The following is a 22,252-nucleotide window of genomic DNA, read 5'->3' on the forward strand; positions in this document are numbered from 1 at the left end:
AAATGAGTATTTTTTCGTTTGTTAAAGGGGCTCTCTGCTTTGGACAATGCTTTTCTGTTAGAAGAGACCCCTAAAGATAAATAGATCACAGGTTATCACTGGGGCCCCCGAGCGATCATTTGTAATCTGTGGGTGAACCTGGAAGCAAGTGTTCAATTTTCTTGCAGCGCCACCATAGGGGAAATAGAGTATTACACAGTTCTCTATTGATGTAGGGAACCATTCTGATAATAACACTATGTTGGAGAATCGCTCACAATGCAACTCCCTAATAGGAATCTTTACAAATGGAGTTTCCGGGAGACTGGGCAGGACATGCTGCTGATCCCCTTTTCCTAAACGTTCCCTTTTGGTTTTCCCTTTTTGTCTGATTTCATGATGTAGACGTATAGTTCAATTACAACCAAAGTTGAATGTCATGATATACCCAGCTGGACACGGACACATACGACTGCCATCGCTGCCACTGCCCGGGAGTGCTGAGCCCGCAAACCTTATAACTGCCCACATGCAGTATTATTATTATCGGAGACACAGCAGTGGACGCAGACACAGCGGGGAGAACAGCTGCGTTGTGTTGGCTCGGTTCTTATGACCGCAGGAATATCAGGGGAAATAGACGGATGTTCAGTATCACAGCAATGGTGGTGGATTCATGGATCGGCCTCTCAGTGTGGGAGGTAGAGGCTGAACATAGGAAATAACATACAAACCTCCTATTCCTTCCATGTCTGTTATATATTAATATCCAGCAACACTGTGATATGGAGCCGGTGTATCTAATCCTGTCATATGTGATACTGTCTGCTGAGCTGTGTATCTAATCCTATCATGTGTGATACTGTCTGCTGAGCTGTGTATCTAATCCTATCCTGTGTGATACTGTCTGCTGAGCTATGTATCTAATCCTATCATGTGTGATACTGTCTGCTGAGCTGCTGTATCTAATCCCGTCATGTATGATACTGTGCTGATCTGTGAATCTAATCCCATCATGTGTGATACTGTCTGCTGAGCTGTGTATCTAATCCTATCATGTGTGATACTGTCTGCTGAGCTATTTATCTAATCCTATCATGTGTCATACTGTCTGCTGAGCCACTGTATCTAATCCTAACATGTATGATACTGTCTATTAAGCTGTGTATCTAAGCCTATCATGTGTGGTACTGGAACCATACCTCCCAACCTTCCCGAATACAACTGGACAGTCCCGGATTCCGGGCGGTGTGCCGCTGTCCCGTGCGGCAGGGGCTATGTCCCTCTGTCAACTGTATCTGCATTCTCCGGAGGCAAATACAGTTGAGCCCAACTCTGAAGCAGGAACCATCAGCTCCCTGCTTCAGAATTAGTTCAGAGCGGAGGAGCAGAGGGAGCTCCTCTGCTGGCCAAGGACTCCCCAGGCACAGCACTACTTTATGCGCTGTGCTTGGGGAAGCCCTATGGACAGTGATGTCAGTGGCTACTCCTTGAGAGGAATCCCCGTTGCCGATGATCAGGCCCGGGATTCCGCTCCCAGGGGAAATCCCTGAGGTCACTCTCCATATATAGGGAGTGACATCGGGCTTCCCTCTAGGAGCGGTATCCCCGACCTATGCTCTGGCTGGGAATTCCGCTCCTAGAGGGAGTCCCAATGGCGCTATCTACAGGGGGGTGGCGCTATCTTCAAGGGGGGGGGGGGCGTGTGGCACTATCTACATGGACACTGTGGCACTATATAGGGGCACTATCTACAGGGTACTCTGTGGTGCTATCTACATTGGTACTATGGCACCATCTACATGGGCATTTGCAGTAGGGGCAGCTAAGGGGGCATTATACTGTATAAGGGCAGCTATGGGGGCCTCATGCTGTATGGGGGCAGCTTTGGGGTCATTAAGATATATGGGGCAGCTATTGGGGCATTATACTGTATGGGGGCATCTGTGTGGGCATTATAATGTATAGGGGGAATTATACTGTATGGGGCAGCTATGTGGGAATTATGCTGCATGGGGAAATGTGTTTGGGTATTATATTGTATGGGGGCATCTGTGTGGACATTATACTGTATGGTGACCGCTATGGGGGCATTCTACTGTCTGGGGGCTGCTATTTGGTATTATACTGTGCGGGGGCAGCTATTTGGTATTATACTATGTAGGGGAAGCTATTTGGTATTATACTGTGTAGGGGCAGCTATTTGGTATTATACTGTCTGTGGGCAGCTTTTTGGTATTATACTGTCTGGGGGCAGCTATTTGGTATTATACTGTCTGGGGGCAGCTATTTGGTATTATACTGTGTGGGGGCAGCTATTTGGTATTATATTGTGCGGGGGCAGCTATTTGGTATTATACTGTCTGGGGGCAGCTATTTGGTATTATACTGTCTGGGGGCAGCTATTTGGTATTATACTGTCTGGGGGCAGCTATTTGGTATTATACTGTGTGGGGGCAGCTATTTGGTATTATATTGTGCGGGGGCAGCTATTTGGTATTATACTGTCTGGGGGCAGCTATTTGGTATTATACTGTCTGGGGGCAGCTATTTGGTATTATACTGTGTAGAGGGAGCTATTTGGTATTATACTGTGTAGGGGCAGCTATTTGGTATTATACTGTGTAGGGGCAGCTATTTGGTATTATACTGTGTAGAGGGAGCTATTTGGTATTATACTATGTAGGGGAAGCTATTTGGTATTATACTGTCTGGGGGCAGCTATTTGGTATTATACTGTCTGGGGGCAGCTATTTGGTATTATACTGTCTGGGGGCAGCTATTTGGTATTATACTGTCTGGGGGCAGCTATTTGGTATTATACTGTCTGGGGGCAGCTATTTGGTATTATACTGTGTGGGGGCAGCTATTTGGTATTATATTGTGCGGGGGCAGCTATTTGGTATTATACTGTCTGGGGGCAGCTATTTGGTATTATACTGTCTGGGGGCAGCTATTTGGTATTATACTGTGTAGGGGCAGCTATTTGGTATTATACTGTCTGGGGGCAGCTATTTGGTATTATACTGTGTAGGGGCAGCTATTTGGTATTATACTGTCTGGGGGCAGCTATTTGGTATTATACTGTCTGGGGGCAGCTATTTGGTATTATACTGTGTAGGGGCAGCTATTTGGTATTATACTGTCTGGGGGCAGCTATTTGGTATTATACTGTCTGGGGGCAGCTATTTGGTATTATACTGTCTGGGGGCAGCTATTTGGTATTATACTGTCTGGGGGCAGCTATTTGGTATTATACTGTCTGGGGGCAGCTATTTGGTATTATACTGTGTGGGGGCAGCTATTTGGTATTATATTGTGCGGGGGCAGCTATTTGGTATTATACTGTCTGGGGGCAGCTATTTGGTATTATACTGTCTGGGGGCAGCTATTTGGTATTATACTGTCTGGGGGCAGCTATTTGGTATTATACTGTCTGGGGGCAGCTATTTGGTATTATACTGTCTGGGGGCAGCTATTTGGTATTATACTGTGTAGGGGCAGCTATTTGGTATTATACTGTCTGGGGGCAGCTATTTGGTATTATACTGTGTAGAGGGAGCTATTTGGTATTATACTGTGTAGGGGCAGCTATTTGGTATTATACTGTCTGGGGGCAGCTATTTGGTATTATACTGTCTGGGGGCAGCTATTTGGTATTATACTGTGTAGGGGCAGCTATTTGGTATTATACTGTGTAGGGGCAGCTATTTGGTATTATACTGTGTGGGGGCAGCTATTTGGTATTATACTGTGTAGGGGCAGCTATTTGGTATTATACTGTGTAGGGGCAGCTATTTGGTATTATACTGTCTGGGGGCAGCTATTTGGTATTATACTGTGTAGAGGGAGCTATTTGGTATTATACTGTGTAGGGGCAGCTATTTGGTATTATACTGTCTGGGGGCAGCTATTTGGTATTATACTGTGTAGAGGGAGCTATTTGGTATTATACTGTGTAGGGGCAGCTATTTGGTATTATACTGTCTGGGGGCAGCTATTTGGTATTATACTGTGTAGGGGCAGCTATTTGGTATTATACTGTGTAGGGGCAGCTATTTGGTATTATACTGTGTAGGGGCAGCTATTTGGTATTATATTGTGCGGGGGCAGCTATTTGGTATTATATTGTGCGGGGGCAGCTATTTGGTATTATACTGTCTGGGGGCAGCTATTTGGTATTATACTGTCTGGGGGCAGCTATTTGGTATTATATTGTGCGGGGGCAGCTATTTGGTATTATACTGTCTGGGGGCAGCTATTTGGTATTATACTGTCTGGGGGCAGCTATTTGGTATTATACTGTGTAGGGGCAGCTATTTGGTATTATACTCTGTGGGAGCATGATATTGTGTGGGCTGAAGCGGGTGTGTATGGGCAGAGATTGGGTGGGATTCGAGGTGTGGCTTAAAATACCAAAAATTTGCTGTACTGCGCGAGCCACCTCGCTTCTACCTCTGTGCAATAAGTGAAGTGTAGGGGGCCTTTAGCTCTTATAATGCAGGGAGCAGTTAGATTTTCTTACATTACATGACTGTACATTGCCATGTGTAAAGACAACAGGAATGTATATTACCAGAACCAGCTCTATGCAAACATCTGAGCTGCTACACGTTAGGCTTCGTTCACATCTGTGCTCCGTTCCGACGTTCCGTCTGAGCTTTCCGTCGGATCGAAGCCCTGACTGACACAAACGGAAACTAAAGGTTTCCGTTTCCATCGCCATTGATTTAAATGGTGACGGATGCGGTGCCAATGGTTTCAGTTTATCTCCGTTAGACGACTACGCTATTCATCCCGTCAAAACGACGGAACCCTTGCACAACGGAGACAAACTGAAACCATTGGCACCGGATCCGCCACCACTGACATCAATGGTGATGGAAACGGAAAACTTTGGTTTCAGTTTGTGTCAGTCAGGGCTCCGTTCTGACGGAAAGCTCAAACGGAACGTCGGAACGGAGCCCTGACGCAGATGTGAACATAGCCTTAACTGCACTGATACATTGTAACAGAGCTATCGGGACAAGGGAGAGAGTCCTGCTGCTGATGTATTTATCTCACAGATGATTATGTAGACTGGATGCATTGTAACAAACTCTCAGCTGTGAGAGCTAATAGGTCTGTACGAGTTTTCCATTTCTGGATGTATGCAATGAATATTCCCATTCACTGACAACAAGCAGAGATTTTGAATATGATTAGGAATTGTGACACAAAGTATATTAGGAAGTTGCAAAACTTTTTTCCATCCAGTTATTAAACTGGAAAACCCCTTTAACAAATTACCAGGGGAAAATGACTCAAGGATTTATGTTTTACGGGAAACATGCCTCTTCGACTATTAGAAACGCTTTGCGGCTTGCGTGACGGAGCGTAAGCTCTTTGGACCAGTAGTTTATACTGTTATAACAGATGAGCAATGAATAGGGCCTAGCAGTATAATGGATCTGAATGAATGAAACAGTGTAAATATTGTGCCCTCTCAAACACCAGCATCCTCCAGCTCCCAGAGATAAAGGGACTGATCCGCAGCTGATTGCAAGCCCCCGTGTCAAAGGAACAAACAGCGAGTGACAAAACACACAGACACAATGAGCCGTGTTTGATCTGGACACATTGTATCACACTGAGATGATAGCAGCACATCATGGGGCACAAGTGTGAGAATGTAGATGTGTGTGTAACACATTTGTTCTTTGTGGACCTGCATTCCACTCCTGCGGAGCTTTATTTATATAGGTTTGTGCAATTACATTACTTAAAGTGAGGCTCTACCTATGGCAAAATTATCTTATCTGCCTTGTAAATCACTCCGCACAATACAGACTGCCCACTAGTCTGTATTCTGTGAATGTTAGAATATAGACCGGTAGTCTGCACCCTCTAGTGAAGAAACCATAATTCCTAAGCATGCTTTAAGAGAGCATATTGGGAGTTGTAGTCTCAACACAGCTGGAAAGGATTTGACCATTTTGATCATGAATACGTCTCTGTTCACATTGTGTTTGCAGCGCATGTACGGTGAATGAGCCGGGAAGGTTCCCGACGCATGCAGCGAATATATCCATAGGGCTAAATTGACTTGACATATGGCAAAAGAGTGTCGCCATACCTGTTCTTAAATTGTGTTAAAGGCATAGCCGAATATGCTACTCCATACAGAGGGATCCAGTAAAAAAAAATAAACTTTTTACATTGGGACCCTATGGGCAAAAAATCATACTGTATATCCATGCTGTAGCATATGTCTGAACCTTTGGTCGGAGATATATATTGCAAAATACTCCCAACGTATACCTCTGATGAACGGCCAAATACAGTCTTAATAAAGTCTGGTTGTCAAAATTTGACCACCCCTTGACGTTCTGCAACAAGCAATTTTGGGGTTTCTCCTCCTATATTGTGCCTTATGTAACATGTTTGGGGTGTTTGACATCCCTAACATCATTATTGTATTGTCAGCCCAAGGAACGTGTCGTACTTCACGGTTATCCAAGTGTTTATGTGGAGTTGACAGATTATTGCTGGAATCTTAATTATCTTTTTGTGAAAATGCCTCTAGCCTGTCTGTGGTTGAGGAAGAAAATTGTAGCAGGTAAAATAAGACATTATAAGTATTAAATGTATGTAACCAGTTGTGGTCTCCCCAATAAGGGACATTAGGTCGGGAGAAACGTAACCTAAAACGCTAAAATGTCCAATTAAAACATGAAAGGAGCAGAGAACTGAGGCTTTAATTCTGCAGTCAATGCTGGACAACAGGATCTGACAACAGCAACATTTGTAATCACTTAACTTGTATTTGAGTCCATTGGTCCATGGACTGTCTATAGACTGAAGGATGTTTGAGGTTATAGGCCATGTGTCGGAAGTTACAATGCAACACCCAATGATGGCGACGACACTAAATATCGGATATGTAGACGTCTCTAAACTGGCGACGCTCTGATGATTCGGCCGATATGATGTACAATCTGGATGATCATTGATGATCAGAACATTTCTGGGGACAATATGATCATTTGCAGCCAAAGTTACAATAGTTTTCTAAAAACGTATTGGACATTCTTCCATTCAGTCGATTGTCATTATTGCGACTATTGTATCAACTTGCAACAATTGGTGAGAATTTCCACGGTAAATGTGTAAAAGTAGTGAATTCTGCCATAATTGCAACAATCTACCATAGAAAAATAATTCCGAACGTAGCGAGATTGTAAAAAGCGTAAATACATTAGTCGTGAAAGTTTATAAAAGAACTAAAGTTCTAAGGTGACGGAGCAGCAGACGGTGCGTGTCAACCTGGTGCTGAACTACAACGCCTAGCAAACCCATTTACAAAAAACTCTAACGGTCGCGTAGTACTCCAAAGGTGATCCAAAAAGTTACCGCTCCCCTCTTAAAGGTACCCCTACCCTCTTACCTGGGTCATGGAATGGGACCAATACATAGCTGCTGATGGCTTTGGTCCGGCGATTCAAAGTGCGCTCCAAAATCCGGTTGGCTCCTTCGATCACTTGTCTGAGGTCATCATACATAGAGCCGGTCACATCAAAGACGAAGGCTAAGGAAGGGGCAGCATTGTCCTGAGGGTCTCCACAGCCCACCTGGGCCAAGGAAAAGGTGAGCAGTAAAAGGCACAGACCCCCTGAAGCCATTACCCCAAATGAGCCCAGATAATGTTGGGCAGAAAAGGTCCCTGTAGTGCCGTGTCCTTATGTGTGTCCTGGCTGCTATAGAGCTGCATACATGTCCCGGTCTATGTGATGCTTTCTCCGGCAGCCTGAGTGCAGCTTTAGAGAAGAAACCTGCCCCCACTGCTTCTTCTTACAAACTTTTGGAAAGAGAAGCTCAGCCCCTTACAGCAAACAAAGAGACCCCTCCCTGCCTCCTGCACAGGGCTGGCCCAGAAGAAGCCAAAGTCTCTGGATACCTGAGAGGGGGTGAATTAGGAACATGCCCCTCATCCTGATATGGCACCCCCCTGCTTCTCCGTACAGCACCCAAGATCCATCTCTTCTCTTTTCATTTCTTCTTTGTCATCTTCTTCTTCTTCTTCTTCTTTTTCTTCTTCTTCTTTCTTTTTCTTCTTCTTCTTTCTTTTTCTTCTTCTTCTTTCTTTTTCTTCTTCTTCTTCTTTCTTCTTCTTCTTTCTTCTTCTTCTTTCTTCTTCTTCTTTCTTCTTTCTTCTTCTTCTTTCTTCTTCTTTCTTCTTCTTTCTTCTTCTTCTTCTTTCTTCTTTCTTCTTCTTTCTTCTTCTTTCTTCTTCTTTCTTCTTCTTTCTTCTTCTTTCTTCTTCTTTCTTCTTCTTTCTTCTTTCTTCTTCTTTCTTTCTTCTTTCTTCTTTCTTCTTCTTTCTTCTTTCTTCTTTCTTCTTTCTTCTTTCTTCTTCTTTTTCTTTTTCTTCTTCTTTTTCATCTTCTTCCCATTCTTCTAATTTCCCAAGCACAAAGTCTTTCTGCTTGTCATATTGTGTAGATCCACACTGCAACAAACTAGACTGGAGATCTGTCTTAAAATGCTGATAAAAAGTATTACAAAAGTAAATAAATGTTGCAAAAAATAAATATATAAATAAGATACATTGCAACCTTGGTGGGTCAGTTGCTACAAAGTTGCATTTTGAAGAATGTTGTAATAAAAAAATAACAAAATAAACAAAAGATAAAAACAGCAAAACCCAAAGTTTAGCTGTGCAAATATATGTGGAGTGCGCCTGTGATGTGTGGGGTTTAGTGTGATATTGACGTAAATGTGTCCGCCTATAATCTGGGAGATGGGGGATCACTAAGCTTCGAGATGAATTGATGCGGTCGCATAAAAATTAAGGGAGCTTTAGAGAATATTACACTTACCATGCCACACTTCACATCATATTTAGCTGAGCTGTAAATAACGTTTCTTTAGACGGGTTCTATTCATTTCAGTATTTTTTATTGGTCCTGCATATTTAAGGGGGTGGTCTGCCTTGCGTAATCCCTTTTTATTTGAAGGTTCCCTGACAATAAGTCGATCATGCGACTGTAATCATAGAGGAAGCTGGCAGAAAGTGTCTTATTTCCCTGCAGCGCCACCACAGGGGAAATAAAGCATTACATGGCGCCCATTGACATAAAAATGCCCACCGTATTATGTAATGCACAGATATGCCAGGTTTTCCACGTTCCCTATGAATTAATTACCCTGTATACATTTATCAATGTAATTCTATATTGTAACAGAGTTCTCCCCTCTTTTTTTTTTATTTTTTTTAATAGATTATTTTCAGATTTGTTAAATACATACATTTCTGCAACACAAGGCTGCCACTAGGGGGAGCAAACTCAAGACAGATTTCTACAAACTCAACTGAAATAATTTGTCCATAAGGGGTTAAACTAAGGGGGACTAAGAGCTCCGAGTATACAGCTCTCAGAACCGATTGGAGGTAGCTGTATACTCCGCAAGGCATCCAGATAAAATATACTATTCTCAGCCAATCAGCATTCCCTTGGAATGTTCTTATTGATGCTGATTAGCTGAGAATAGCTAAAAGACAGGGTTCTCCTCACAATGACCCTCCCAAATGTTCTTTTAAACAGGACCAGTCACCTCCTGTTTTAGTTTTGGAGTACCTTTCCTTAGAACTCTGCGATGTGCTGTTCCTCTGTTATTCTTCCTAGAAATTTATTAATAACTTGACAACTGGGTGTTACCATTCCCTTGTTGAAGGAGCATGTCTCTAGATCGATTTGAGACTGTGAGCACTGATTGGACGGTCAGACTATGTAGGGACACAACCAGTCAATTTATTCAAACATTTCTAGGAGTAATAACAGAGGAACGGCACAACACAGAGTTATAAGAAAAGATGCTCCAAAGTTATTTCACAAGGAATACAAGTGGTGATAGATATTTTTTAAGCCGGATAAAAATGTCCAACTGCTGTACGCTATATAGTTAAGGGTGCGCCCGTATGTGCTCGTATTTTCGTAGCGTAAAAATACGGATGCTTATGGGAAAAATATTCCGCAACTCAGACCGCTTTCTCTAATTCTTACATTGAGGAATATTTTTCCTATCGGCTTACATTGTAATGTTTTCTGCAGCGCATGTTTACGGGAATACGAGCAAATATGCCACGTGTGACTGCACCCTAAAGCTCTTACCACCCCTCAGCTTAACCCACCTTATATGTGACCTTGTGAAAGTCTTTCTATCTCTGACTAGTCTCAATTTTTTCCTTGTCTGAAATCTCCAAGCCTCTAAATCGTGTTCTGCCAGAGACGTGGTGTTCTCATATCCCCCACGCTGCGCCATATTCTCTCTGTACCTGTATAATGATAGAGCTGCGTGCACACATGCTATGCCGGCTATTGTGTAATACTTACATCTATTACATGCTTGAGAAGTGTGTGGGCATTAGGAAGGTCTATTGGCGCCTAATTCTTCACATTACGTATAATTATCACCTTATCATATTTATTGCGTTCTTTGCAGGATATCTAAGCGCCATTATTACAATTACATATTGATTCCATGCATATTATTAATAGGAGATCTCACATCTATTCAGTAGGATACATAATAACCTGTCCATACAGGCACCACATGTTCTCCAGATGTGCTCATTCACAGGGTCTTCTGGTCGTGATTTGTGCGAGCGCATCTGGGATACAGAGGTCACATAACGGGAACCCCCTAAACTCTGAAGCCAATCTCTCCAAGTCATGAGTTTAAGCCTTGCAGCTTTACATTGATATTGGGGGCAGCGAATCATTTCCAGGGACAGCCGGTGATCTAAAGCTGGACATATAGGTAGATTAGGGTAGTGTTTATGAAGGATGCCAAGTTAAGTACCCCTACTCAAATAAATGACAGTAAAGTACCCCCAAGGCTGTGATCATATACTGTGCTGCCTATGTAAAGCACAGTGAGAGTGCCCCCTAGAGACATGACATGTACCCCTCTATATACACCGGCACAGGCTGAACACTCCTGCTTGAACCCCTTTCTATTAGACAGACAGGAGATTTGACATGACCAGCACACAAGACATACCAGTGGATTCCCAGGGCAGCTTCCTTTTGAGAATTGGTCATTCTGTCGAGACAACCCCTTTAATGTCTGCGGATCTGACAATCTAATGTGTATGGTAGGAAACTAACTGCTGAGCTGTGTATCTAACCCTATTATGTGTGATACTGTCTGCTGAGCTGTGTATCTAACCCTATTATGTGTGATACTGTCTGCTGAGCCACTGTATCTAATCCTATCATGTGTGAAACTGCTGAGCTGTGTATCTAACCCTATCATGTGTGATACTGCCTGCTGAGCTGTGTATCTAATCATAACTTGTGTGATACTGCCTGCTGAGCTGCTGTAGCCATACCTCCCCACCATCCTGAATTCAGCGGTACAGTCCTGGACTCCGGGTGGTGTCCCACTTTCCCAGGCGGCTGGGGCTATGTCCCGCTGTCAGCTGTATCTGTATCCTCAGGACTCAGATACAGTTGAACCCAATGCTGAGGCAGGGAAGCCGAGGACTCCCTGGGCCCAGCACTACTCTAAGGGCTGTGCCCGGGGACGCCCTTGACGTCACTGTCCCTATAAGGACAGTGACGACTGTGGCTCCTCTGGAGCGGAATCCCTGTTGCCGGCGCTCTAGCCATGTATGGACAGTGACATCAGGGCTTCCCTCTAGGAGCGAAATCCCTGGCCTATGCTCTGACTGGGGATTCCGCTCCTAGAGGGAGTCCCAACGGTGCTATCTACATCGACGGGGCGCTATCTACAGGGACGGTGGTGCTATCTTCAAGGGGGTGCGGCACTCTCTACATGGGCACTGTGGTACTATATAGGGGCACTATCTACAGGGAACCCTGGTGCTATCTACATGGGCACTATCTACGTGAGCACTGGCACTAGGGGCAGCTAAGGGGGCATTATACTGTATGCGGGTAGCTATGGGGGCATTATACTATATGGGGGCATCTAAGGCAGCATTATACTGTGTGGGGGCAGCAAGGGGGCATTATACTGTGTGGGGGCAGTTATAGGGGCATTATACTATATGGGGCAGCTGTGGGGGCATTATACTGTATGGGGGCATTATACTGTATGGGGGAAGCTATAGGGACATTATACTGTATAAGGGCAGCTATGGGCTCATTAAGCTGGATGAGGCATCTGTGTGGGCATTATACAGTATGGACACAGCTATTGGGGAATTATACGGTGTGGGAGGCCCTATGGGAGCATGATACTGTGTGGGCTGAACTGGGTGTGCATGGGTGGGGATTGGGTGGGATTAGAGGTGTTGTTTAAAATAAAATAAAATACAGCTATACATCGGTTGTGCCTCTTTGTGATACGTAAAAGTTGGGAGGTATGTGTATCTAATCCCATCAAGTGTCATAATGTCTGCTGAGCAGTGTATCTAATCCTATCATGTGTGATCCTGTCTGCTGAGCTGTGTATCTAATCCCATCAAGTGTCATAATGTCTGCTGAGCAGTGTATCTAATCCTATCATGTGTGATACTGTCTGCTGAGCTGTGTATCTAATCCTATCATGTGTGATGCTGTCTGCTGAGCTGTGTATCTAATCCTATCATGTGTGATACTGCCTGCTGAGCCTCTGTATCTAATCCCATCAAGTGTCATACTGTCTGCTGAGCTGTGTATCTAATCCTATCATGTGTGATACTGTCTGATGAGCCGTGTATCTAATCCTATCATGTGTGATACTGTCTGCTGAGCTGCTGTATCTAATCCTATCATGTGTGATACTGCCTGCTGAGGCGCTGTATCTAATCCTATCATGTGTGATGCTGTCTGCTGAGCTGCTGTATCTAATCCTATCATGTGTGATACTGCCTGCTGAGGCCCTGTATCTAATCCTATCATGTGTGATACTGTCTGCTGAGCTGTGTATCTAATCCTATCATGTGTGATACTGTCTGCTGAGCTGCTGTATCTAATCCTATCATGTGTGATACTGTCTGCTGAGCTGCTGTATCTAATCCTATCATGTGTGATACTGTCTGCTGAGCCGTGTATCTAATCCTATCATGTGTGATACTGTCTGCTGAGCTGCTGTATCTAATCCTACCACGTGTGATACTGTCTGCTGAGCTGCTGTATCTAATCCTATCATGTGTGATACTGTCTGCTAAGTTGCTGTATCTAAGCCTTTTTAAGTGTGATACTTTCCGCTTATCTGGTGTATCTAAGCCTATCATGTGTGATACCGTCTGTTTAAGTTACATCTTAAAGGGCTCCTGCACACGTAGCGTAAATGCAGTGGAATTTCCGTCCCGAATTCCCATGTGGAGAATTCTGCAGCGTGTTACAGTAGCAACGAAGCAGATGAGATTTACTAAATCTCATCCGCACGGTGTGGAAAAAAATTCAGCAAAAAACACCTGCGGAAAATGACCTGCGACTCGGATTTTTAATCTGCAGAAAGTCTATTTATTTTGCATAAACGCTGCAGACCTTCCGCAGAACCTACGTTATGTGCGCCGGGTCCTGGTCTATTGTGTGGTACAGTGTTAGAGAACCGCGCAGCTCTACATTCCCCATTACATTTCTAAAAACCCGAAAATCAAATAAAATGGCAAATACATATGAGAAAATGTGTTTTACATGAAATGATAATAGACCATGGATAATACCGACCCGGCCTGCGCCATGAAGACGTAAAGAAATACAACACGTAAACAATCTCATGTCGTCGTCGTCTTCGCCATTATAATCCTTTGTCTGGGATTACAGACACCTGCCACCGCCCCGGGGTCCCTAAGCCCGGGGCCACGTACACCACTGATGTCGTCTCGTTCGAGTGCGTTCCTTGATGGGCTCACATGTACGGACCGAGCCGCGGGCACCTTTATTCTTTGCTTCTGTACATGAATTTTTGGAATACTCTGCATATTTTTTATTATCGTCCATATATTCTTCGTTTGGGGCAGTGCCCTGTTGGCGCAGGTTGTGAGCAGTTTTTCCACCTTGATCTATAGATCTGCCAAAAAATCTATCTTCTTTATGGCTTTGTTTGCATACATAACCTTGACATTAACCTTGACCGTCCCATATAATCCCCCCCCCCCCCCACAGTCGTTCTGATGTTCTAATTCTTTTACGACTCCCCCTCTGGCTGCGTTCTCTCTCCTGTCTCGGCCCCCTCCCTCCATCTTTCATATAGCAGCCTCTCCCATCGTGTCTCCATGATAAGGGCTCTGGAACGCAAGCAAGACGTAAACACAAATATCTATTCATTATTGCATTTTTCACATTCTAAGCAATAATCATATTATAAGAAGAGGAGAACTTAAAGGGAACGCGTCACCGAGACAGAACTCCTTTCAATTCAGCAATTTGTGTCCGTTCTATCAGAACTCAACTTCTGGAAACCATTGCATTCCTCCCAATACTTGAAACCCCATATTAAGCACAACCCCCTTTGAGATCCGTTTCATGGGCAATCCTGCGAAAGATGGGACGGTTAGGAGGTCTGCAATTGTACTTACTAAATGGCCCCCCTAAAGTGTCAATCAGAAGAGTGTCAGAAGTTAGCCCCACCCCCCAGACTCCTTAGAGGCCAGACACTTTCTGCTCCGTGTAGTCAAGTCCACCTAGAAATGGGTCAATCATGTGACCTCTATCACTGCTGCCGAATGGCTAAGGAAGCGGGAGCACATATAACAACCTATTTTCTTGCCCCCTGAATGGCACTTACTAAATGGCCCCTCCAAAGTGTCACTGAGAAGAAAGTCAGAAGAAGTTATCCCCACCCCCCAGACTCCTTAGAGGCCAGACTCTTTCTGCTCCGTGTAGTCCAGTCCACCTGGAAATGGGTCAATCATGTGACCTCTATCTGCGCTGCCAAATTGCTAAGGAAGCGGGAGCACATGTAACAACCTATTTTCTTGCCCCCTGACTGGCACTTACTTAATGGCCACCCAAAGGGTCACTCAGAAGAGTGTCAGAAGTGTCAGCAGAAGTTAGCCCCCCCCCCCCCCCCAGACTCCTTAGGGGCCAGACTCTTTCTGCTCTGTGTAGTCAAGTCTACATGGAAATGGGTCAATCCTGTGACCTCTATTAGGGCTGAGGAGGCGGGAGCACATGAGAGAACCTATTTTCTTGCCCCCCGACTGGCACTTTAGGGGCATTTAATGGGTACAATTAGTGAAATTTACCTGATTGCTCATAAATATTAGAAACAACTCACACAGGAAAAATCAATCTCTTCAAAGCAAAGTATCAAGTTATCATTTCTCACTGTGATTGCTTTCTATTTTGGGGTACAACACCCTCTGGACCCGTCACGTCACTTAGATATGTGGCCGGCTGAGACCTGGCGCTGGTGTGAGGAGCTGTTGGCGGTTCACACCCAGGGGACGGTGATTTTCTTTTACTGTTGTGTTTGGACTTTACTGTCGTGTGCTTTGGTTTGTACATAAAGTCTTGTTACGACCCTTCATCTTGTCGGCGCACATCTGTTTGTACTAATGACTCTGTCACTCCCATTGACATCAGTAACACAGGAATGGACGACTGTCAGCAACACAGCTGCTGCGGAACCACATTGCCTGCCATACTCATAGTTGCTGGATGAGCCTAATGAGAGTTGTTGTCAAATAGAAATCTCTGTGACCGTTCCATTCGTGTTCATGTATAAAATGGATTTTTCAATTGCCACAAATCTACCGCGTGTGAACATAACCTAAGTGTCACGTGACCACAGGTTCCCCACACCAATGCCTGCCACAGGTGTGACTCTATGATAACCTCAGTGGCCAGCCGGCACATCTGCACTGGGACATCCCCATGCTGCCTAAGTGTCTTTCAGGCAGCAAATTCTGAGGCCTTATTCACACAGTGCAGTTTTTTGGTGCAGTTTTTGAAACCATAACCAAGACTGGATAGTAAAGGGAGGGATAGCATATAGGAAAGATTCTACTTCTCTATTTTGAATCCATTCCTGGTTGTGGCTCTAAAAACTGCACCAAAACTGCACTGTGTGAATAAGACCTTAAAGGCTGGAAGCCAAGTAGAGGATTTTAATGGTAAAGATTGGAGAAATTCAGTTCTTTACCTTCACAATCAATACACTTGGTCATATACAACACCAACACACACTGCAGGGTTATTGCCATGATTACTGCAAATTGCCACAGTTTGCAACAATTTTCCCAAAAAGTAAATTAAAAAAATTGCCATTACTGCTGCTATGTGGCGGCAACAAACTGGGATTCGACTGCGCTGTGTGACTACACCCTAAATAGCACAGTCACGGCTGTTACGCCCCTTTATTCCCTAATCAATCTAGGGGCAACTGATATTGTAAGGGGGCTACTTGATCCAAACACAGGGGGCTGGATTGTTATTATGTTTTGAGGGAGGAAATGTTCAAACCTTGCAGAATAGTAACATCTATTCCATCTATTATAGGGGACAACAGCCTCCATTTCATGAATCTGAATGAGATGTTGTCACAGCCCCGCCCATTAGCTAAAGGTTGGTGGGTGAGCAGAGTATATAGATTACTACAATAAAACTTCAGGTTATTAAAACACTGCAATTCTTTTGGAAAAACTGAATTCAGTGTGAGACCTAAGCAAGGAGGATCCACAGAGCAAGAAAAGAGCAGGGACTATGCATTGCTTTGAAACCTGGGTGACTCTTTGACTAAATAAGAGCTCCTTAGATGCTAACAATGGCTGCCTTAACTTAGATACTTTCTTGACTAAACTAGAAGAGGGCAGGAGCAGAACTGGTTGATACAGGAAGGAAACAGAAGACAACTGCAGACGAGTTCTCCGCTTATATGGTCTTGGATTTGTGAGTGTAGATGGGATTTAAGCTGGTTGACCTTGGAGAAGAGTGGGAATACACTAGGTAAAAGATACATAAAAAAGCAGACATAATAAGAATAATAGGTCTGGTTTCCTTTAATACGTGATTCTTCTACCTTTACCCTGATGACGCAGGTGGTAGTAATGTGCTGATCTCATAATTCTGCAGAATACAGACAAGCCCTCTGGTATTCTTCTTAACATGATATAAGTTCCTGTAAATCCATATAACAGAGGTCGTCTAAGATCAGTAAGAAGGTCTAGGTCTTTTCCAGAAACAGCTCCTCCGTGGGCCGTGTCTGGTATTGCAGATCAGCCTAAGAATAAGACATTGGTGCACATTCTGACACATACGTGCCATTTTATACATTATATATACACATAAGGCAATTCGATAAATATGCACCAATTTTTTGCGCCCTTCTCGCGTGCCCCGTGTGGTTATCCTAGTTTTGGTTTTGACAGCTGCCTTCTTGTCAAACAAAGTCCCAGCATGCTCTGCTCGACAATTGATGCAATAACTTTATATTAATTTATTTCTAGCAACTTGTGTCCCAGTAAAGGGTGTAGAACTACAAGTACCAGCCTTCTCTCTCAGACAGTACAAGCTCAATGATTTTTTTTCATAGTAATATGTCTGTCAGATTTTGCCAGCCTATAGCCCTAGAAGTATTTTGGGTAGAGTGACTCTCTAGCTGTTGTGAAACTACAACTCCCAGCATGCCCTACGTCTATGGCCAGCCTCTAGCCTGCAGCAGCATACACCATAACGGGTGAATGTCCAACTTTAATGTAGAGGTTCCTCCTATTTTTTTAGTAACGCCCCCTCCCTCCACCATGCTCTTCACTTCTGCCTTTCTCTATTAAATGCATGATGGACACAACAATGTGCCCATCATTAGTCAACTTCTATTTCATGCTCCAGATTTGATTCCAGATGCACATTGGAGAAAGCTGCCCGCACTAATGGACAATGGGTCGGGCCCCCTGTGGAGTAAGAGCGCCCTCCTGTGGTTTATGATGGGAAATCATCAAATGGATGAAATGGCAGCACAGTTTCTGTAAGTTTTAGGGCTCACCCACACTCCATTCAGCTCCTGATCACTGCTGCACAAGCTCCGGTGGACTCTATGTATGGAGATATTCACCCCTAGAAGCAATGCGTTCTTGTTCCTAGGTACCAAAAAAAAATTCTGAATATACGTGCGTTTATCTGTATACCTCCGGATGAAATTGGAGACACACAGCGGTACAGGAGAGATCCATGGACCTCTACAAATACAGCTCCGTACAAAACAGAAGCTTTAGGGCTTATTCGCACAAACAAGGGGAAACTCGGACGTGAAAAAAGTCAGTTTTTCACTTCTGAGTTTCACCCGTGTGGGACCCGTTTTCATAGATCCCCATAGACTTGAGTCTAAGGAGGAATCCGTGAAAATGGAATAAAATAGGCAATGTTTTATTATTCACGGACCCTTCACACAGTCGTATCGTCTGAATAAGCCCTTAGGGTAAGTTCGCACGGGTTGGATTTTCTGGGGAAAACTACCCAGCAAATACGACCCAGATTCCGCAGGAAATTACGGCAAAAAGTCCCCACCAAATCGTGTTTGATTCGGTGCAGATTTTAGGAAAGGATTTGCCGCTGCCAAAAAGAGGCGGCAGCCTGTGATTGACTGCGGTGGTGAAAATGTCACTCCAGAAGATCGGCTCAGAGACACGCCGGGGAGCATCAGGGGAGGTGACTATGGCCGTATTAAAATGTAATGTTTTTTTCACGTTGCGATTTTTGCTGCGTTATTGCATCTATTCCACAGTAAAACGCAAAACTTAATAACAACATTTGCATTTGTTGCGGAATTTCACTTCCCATTGTACCCAAAATAGAAAATCTGCAAAAAAATTGCAAAATCGGTAAAAAAAAATGGCAAAAGCAGTTTAAAAATACGCACGTCAGATCAATTTCTGCAGCGTGTGGAGGAGATTTGTTAAATCTCATTTACTTTGCTGCTACTGTATTACCTGCATGTTTTCCACCTGAAAATCTGCAGTAATTGCGCTAAATCCGCAGTAATTGCGCTGTGTGTGAACATAAAGAAGTGCAACGTATCTGACCTAGAACTTGTAGGAAATTCCGCCCAAAAAACCAAACCAAATTGTGGTGCAGTATTTAAGGAGGAGACCCCGCTGCGGAAACCAGCGCCTGAAATTTTTTTAAAGTCTATACTTACCCCCGGCCATAGTCATGGTGACACGTCCCTCTGTCGTCCGTGCAGGCCAACCTCCTGTAATTGGCTGCAGCAGTCACATGGGATGAAACGTCATCACAGGAGGCCGGCCTGGACTGACAACAGAGGGACGTGTCGCCGCGACTATGGCCGGGGGTAAGTATAAACTTTTTTTTATTCATTTTACACAAAAAAAAAAATCATTTTTGCAGGGGAATCGTGTTTCCGGCGCAAAAGTTGCAACATCTGCTATTTGTTGCAGGTTTTACCTCCCCGTTGAATTCACTGGGGAAAAACCGCAACCGAAGAGCAACAAATCCGCAGCTTAATTGACATGCTGTGGATTTAAAAGCTGCGCCGCAGATACATTTCTTCAAACCTCACTCACTTTGCTGCTGCTGTAAATGCTGAGGGATTTCCACACATAATTCCGTTGCAGAACTTCCGCATATTTACGCCACGTGGGAAACCCGGCCATAGGGAAGATTTTGTTGCAGAAATCCATGGACCTGCTGCAGAAACGACCACATTAAGATGAACGGCACTGATGTTTAGTTGCAGAAATTTCTGCTACAAAATCCGCCGCGTGTGACTGCGCCCGAATACGACCGTGTGCATGAGCCCTAAGGATCGTCCTGAAGAATCACCTGTTGTCAGGAATATACATTGTACCAGGAATCATTTATATAAGTGACTTGTCCAATTTGTCATTAACACAGTAAATATATTACAGTCCAGCGGGCCCTAAGGCTTCGTTCACATCTGCGTCAGGACTCCGTTCATGGGTTTCCGTCAGAACTTTCCGTCAGGGGAACCCATGAACGGAATCCAAACTGTAACAAATAGAAACCACAGGATTCCGTTTGCATCACTATTGATTTTAATGGTGACGGATCCGGTGCAAATTGTTTCCGGTTGTCACCGTTGTGTAAGGGTTCGGTCATTTTGACGGAATGAACAGCGCAGTCGACTACAGTATTGATACAGACAAAACGACGGAACCCTTACACAACGGTGACAACCGGAAACCATTTGCGCCGGATCCGTCACCTTTAAAACCCTATGGTTTCCGTTTCTTTCAGTTTGGATCCCGTTCATTGGTTCCCCTAATGGAAAGCTCCGACGAAACCCATGAACGGAGTCCCGACGCAGATGTGAACGAAGCCTTAGATGAACTATCTTCAGAAATCCTGACTTTATCCTGACAGTCCCCAGTTCTCACCGTGCAGTATGATCACGGCAGGGTGAGATCGTTGTGAGATTATTCTAAACTCAAGGCTGGGTTCACACAGAGTTTTTTGCAGGCGGAAATTCTGCCTCAAAATTCAGTTTGGAAGTTTGAGGCAGATTTTGCTCTGCCTGCACGCCGATTTTCGCTGCGTTTTTCGCCCGCGGCCATTGAGTGCCGCGGGCATAAAATGCCGCAAAATAAGCTTTCTCTGCCTCCCATTGATGTCAATGGGAGGTCAGAGGCGTAAACGCCAGAAGATAAGGCATGTCCTTTCTTTCTCCCGCGAGACGGTTTTACCGCTCGTGGGAAAAAGACGCCTCCGCCTCCCATTGAAATGAATGGGAGGCATTTTCGGGCTGTTTTTGACTAGTTTTGCGGCGCAGTTTCCGTGACACTTTTGGATGACTCCCTATGAATACTAAATTCGTTTTTTCTTTTTCATTTTACGCAGTGTCTTTCATATTTATATAAAAAGAAATAATTGCCCTGTGTGACGGCTGCAGGTCAGGACATCAAAGAGGCTCCCGCATAATCATGTAGAATTCTAGAATGATATTACAGAAAGATGAAATAAGAACTGTATATAATATTGGTTGTTATTGGTACGGCCTGGTAGTCACTCAGAGCCGAGCTCCTATACTACATCAGGTGACTATACGGAGCCTGGTGTAAAGACGACACTTCCCAGAATCCAAATCACCAGAACAAGCAGGGAATCCTGGGAGATTTCTGCTCTGAAGCTGCAGAATTGTGAGTGTAGTTGTGGAGCATAGAATAAGAATCAGCACAAGACAATGTAATGTATAGTGTACAGGCTAATTCTATATGTAAGCTGCGGTTACTTAGACTTTAAATCTGAAGTTTTCAAGGACATTTCTTATTTTATGGAGATTTTCTGCCCAGGTTTTTACAGTTCTCTCCTCCCCCCAGTGTATCGTTTAGGCCGGTTTCACATGAGCATAATACGGACGCATTACTGCACCTGTATTATGGCCGCAAATCCAGTCTGGATGACCTGCACTAAGAGTATCATAAATCAACCTTAGGGGGGGGTCTCCGCTTTGGACAATCCCTCCTTTTTGGCAGCAGGGAGTGGACACACTGGGCTACTCCACCGTTTTGGCTTAGATAATTCCCTTAGAAGTGGCCTTAAGTAGCCTTCCCGGTCTTCACCCTTTAACCCCTATACAGGGATCTGGTCCTCACTGCGGGGAGGCTACCAGGTCGCCACCTCTTGAGGTGGTCCCGGAGTAGTAGTTGCTGTCCGAACAGACTAGAAACAGGCACTGGTGGCAGATGGCACCTTGAAAGATGGAAGCTGATAGCATATCACTAGTCATAGGTGGGTAGCAGGATACTGGAAAGTAGCTGATAGCTGGACCCAGGCCGGCAGCGGGTAGCTGGACCCAGGCCGGCAGCGGGTAGCTGGACCCAGGCCGGCAGCGGGTAGCTGGACACAGGCAGGTAGCTGGATACCAGCTGACAGCAGATAGCAATAGTGGACTGGATACAGGCTGGTAATGAGTAATCAGATACAGACTGACCACAGATAGCAATAGCGGACTGGTTACAGATGCACACAGGAACCTTCGCAGGCTAACACTAGCTTGTTCCAATGTTGCTCAGGCACTAGGTGGATAGTGGAGTTGCCTTAATAGTCCTGGGGCAACAGGGATTTTTGAATTTTGCGTGCGTTGGCCTTTTAAGAGACAGCCGGCATGTGCACTAGGGACAGTGCAGCCGCAAGCGTAGGACAACAGAAGACGCCGGTGGGCTGGGAGTGAGGCAGGCCGCTGGAGAAGGAACGAGACCAGGCGGCGGGGACCGCCGGCATTACAAGTATAAGAAAGATCCCTTGACAATAAGAAGATCACAAAGTGTCCCCCTGCTGGACCCCCAGCGATCATCTGTAATCTGTGGAGAAACCTGGCAGTAAGTGTTCAGTTTCCCTGCAGCGCCACCACATGGGAG

At 44.6% G+C, this 22,252-nt stretch overlaps 2 protein-coding genes across 2 annotated transcripts in view; one reads left to right on the top strand and one right to left on the bottom strand.

Moving 5' to 3' along the window:
* The window catches only part of HMCN2 (hemicentin 2), a 91,699-nt gene extending 83,634 nt beyond the window's left edge, over nt 1–8,065 (bottom strand). The window contains exon 1 of the mRNA XM_075834640.1: nt 7,406–8,065. Coding sequence (XP_075690755.1) covers nt 7,406–7,640 — 235 coding nt within the window. The 5' untranslated portion in view covers nt 7,641–8,065. The remainder of the gene's footprint in view (nt 1–7,405) is intronic.
* Nucleotides 1–22,252, top strand: part of FNBP1 (formin binding protein 1) — a 396,531-nt gene that overhangs the window by 186,448 nt on the left and 187,831 nt on the right. The window lies entirely within an intron of this gene.

This window comes from Rhinoderma darwinii, chromosome 8, assembly GCF_050947455.1.
Source record: "Rhinoderma darwinii isolate aRhiDar2 chromosome 8, aRhiDar2.hap1, whole genome shotgun sequence".
Lineage (NCBI taxonomy): Eukaryota > Metazoa > Chordata > Amphibia > Anura > Rhinodermatidae > Rhinoderma > Rhinoderma darwinii.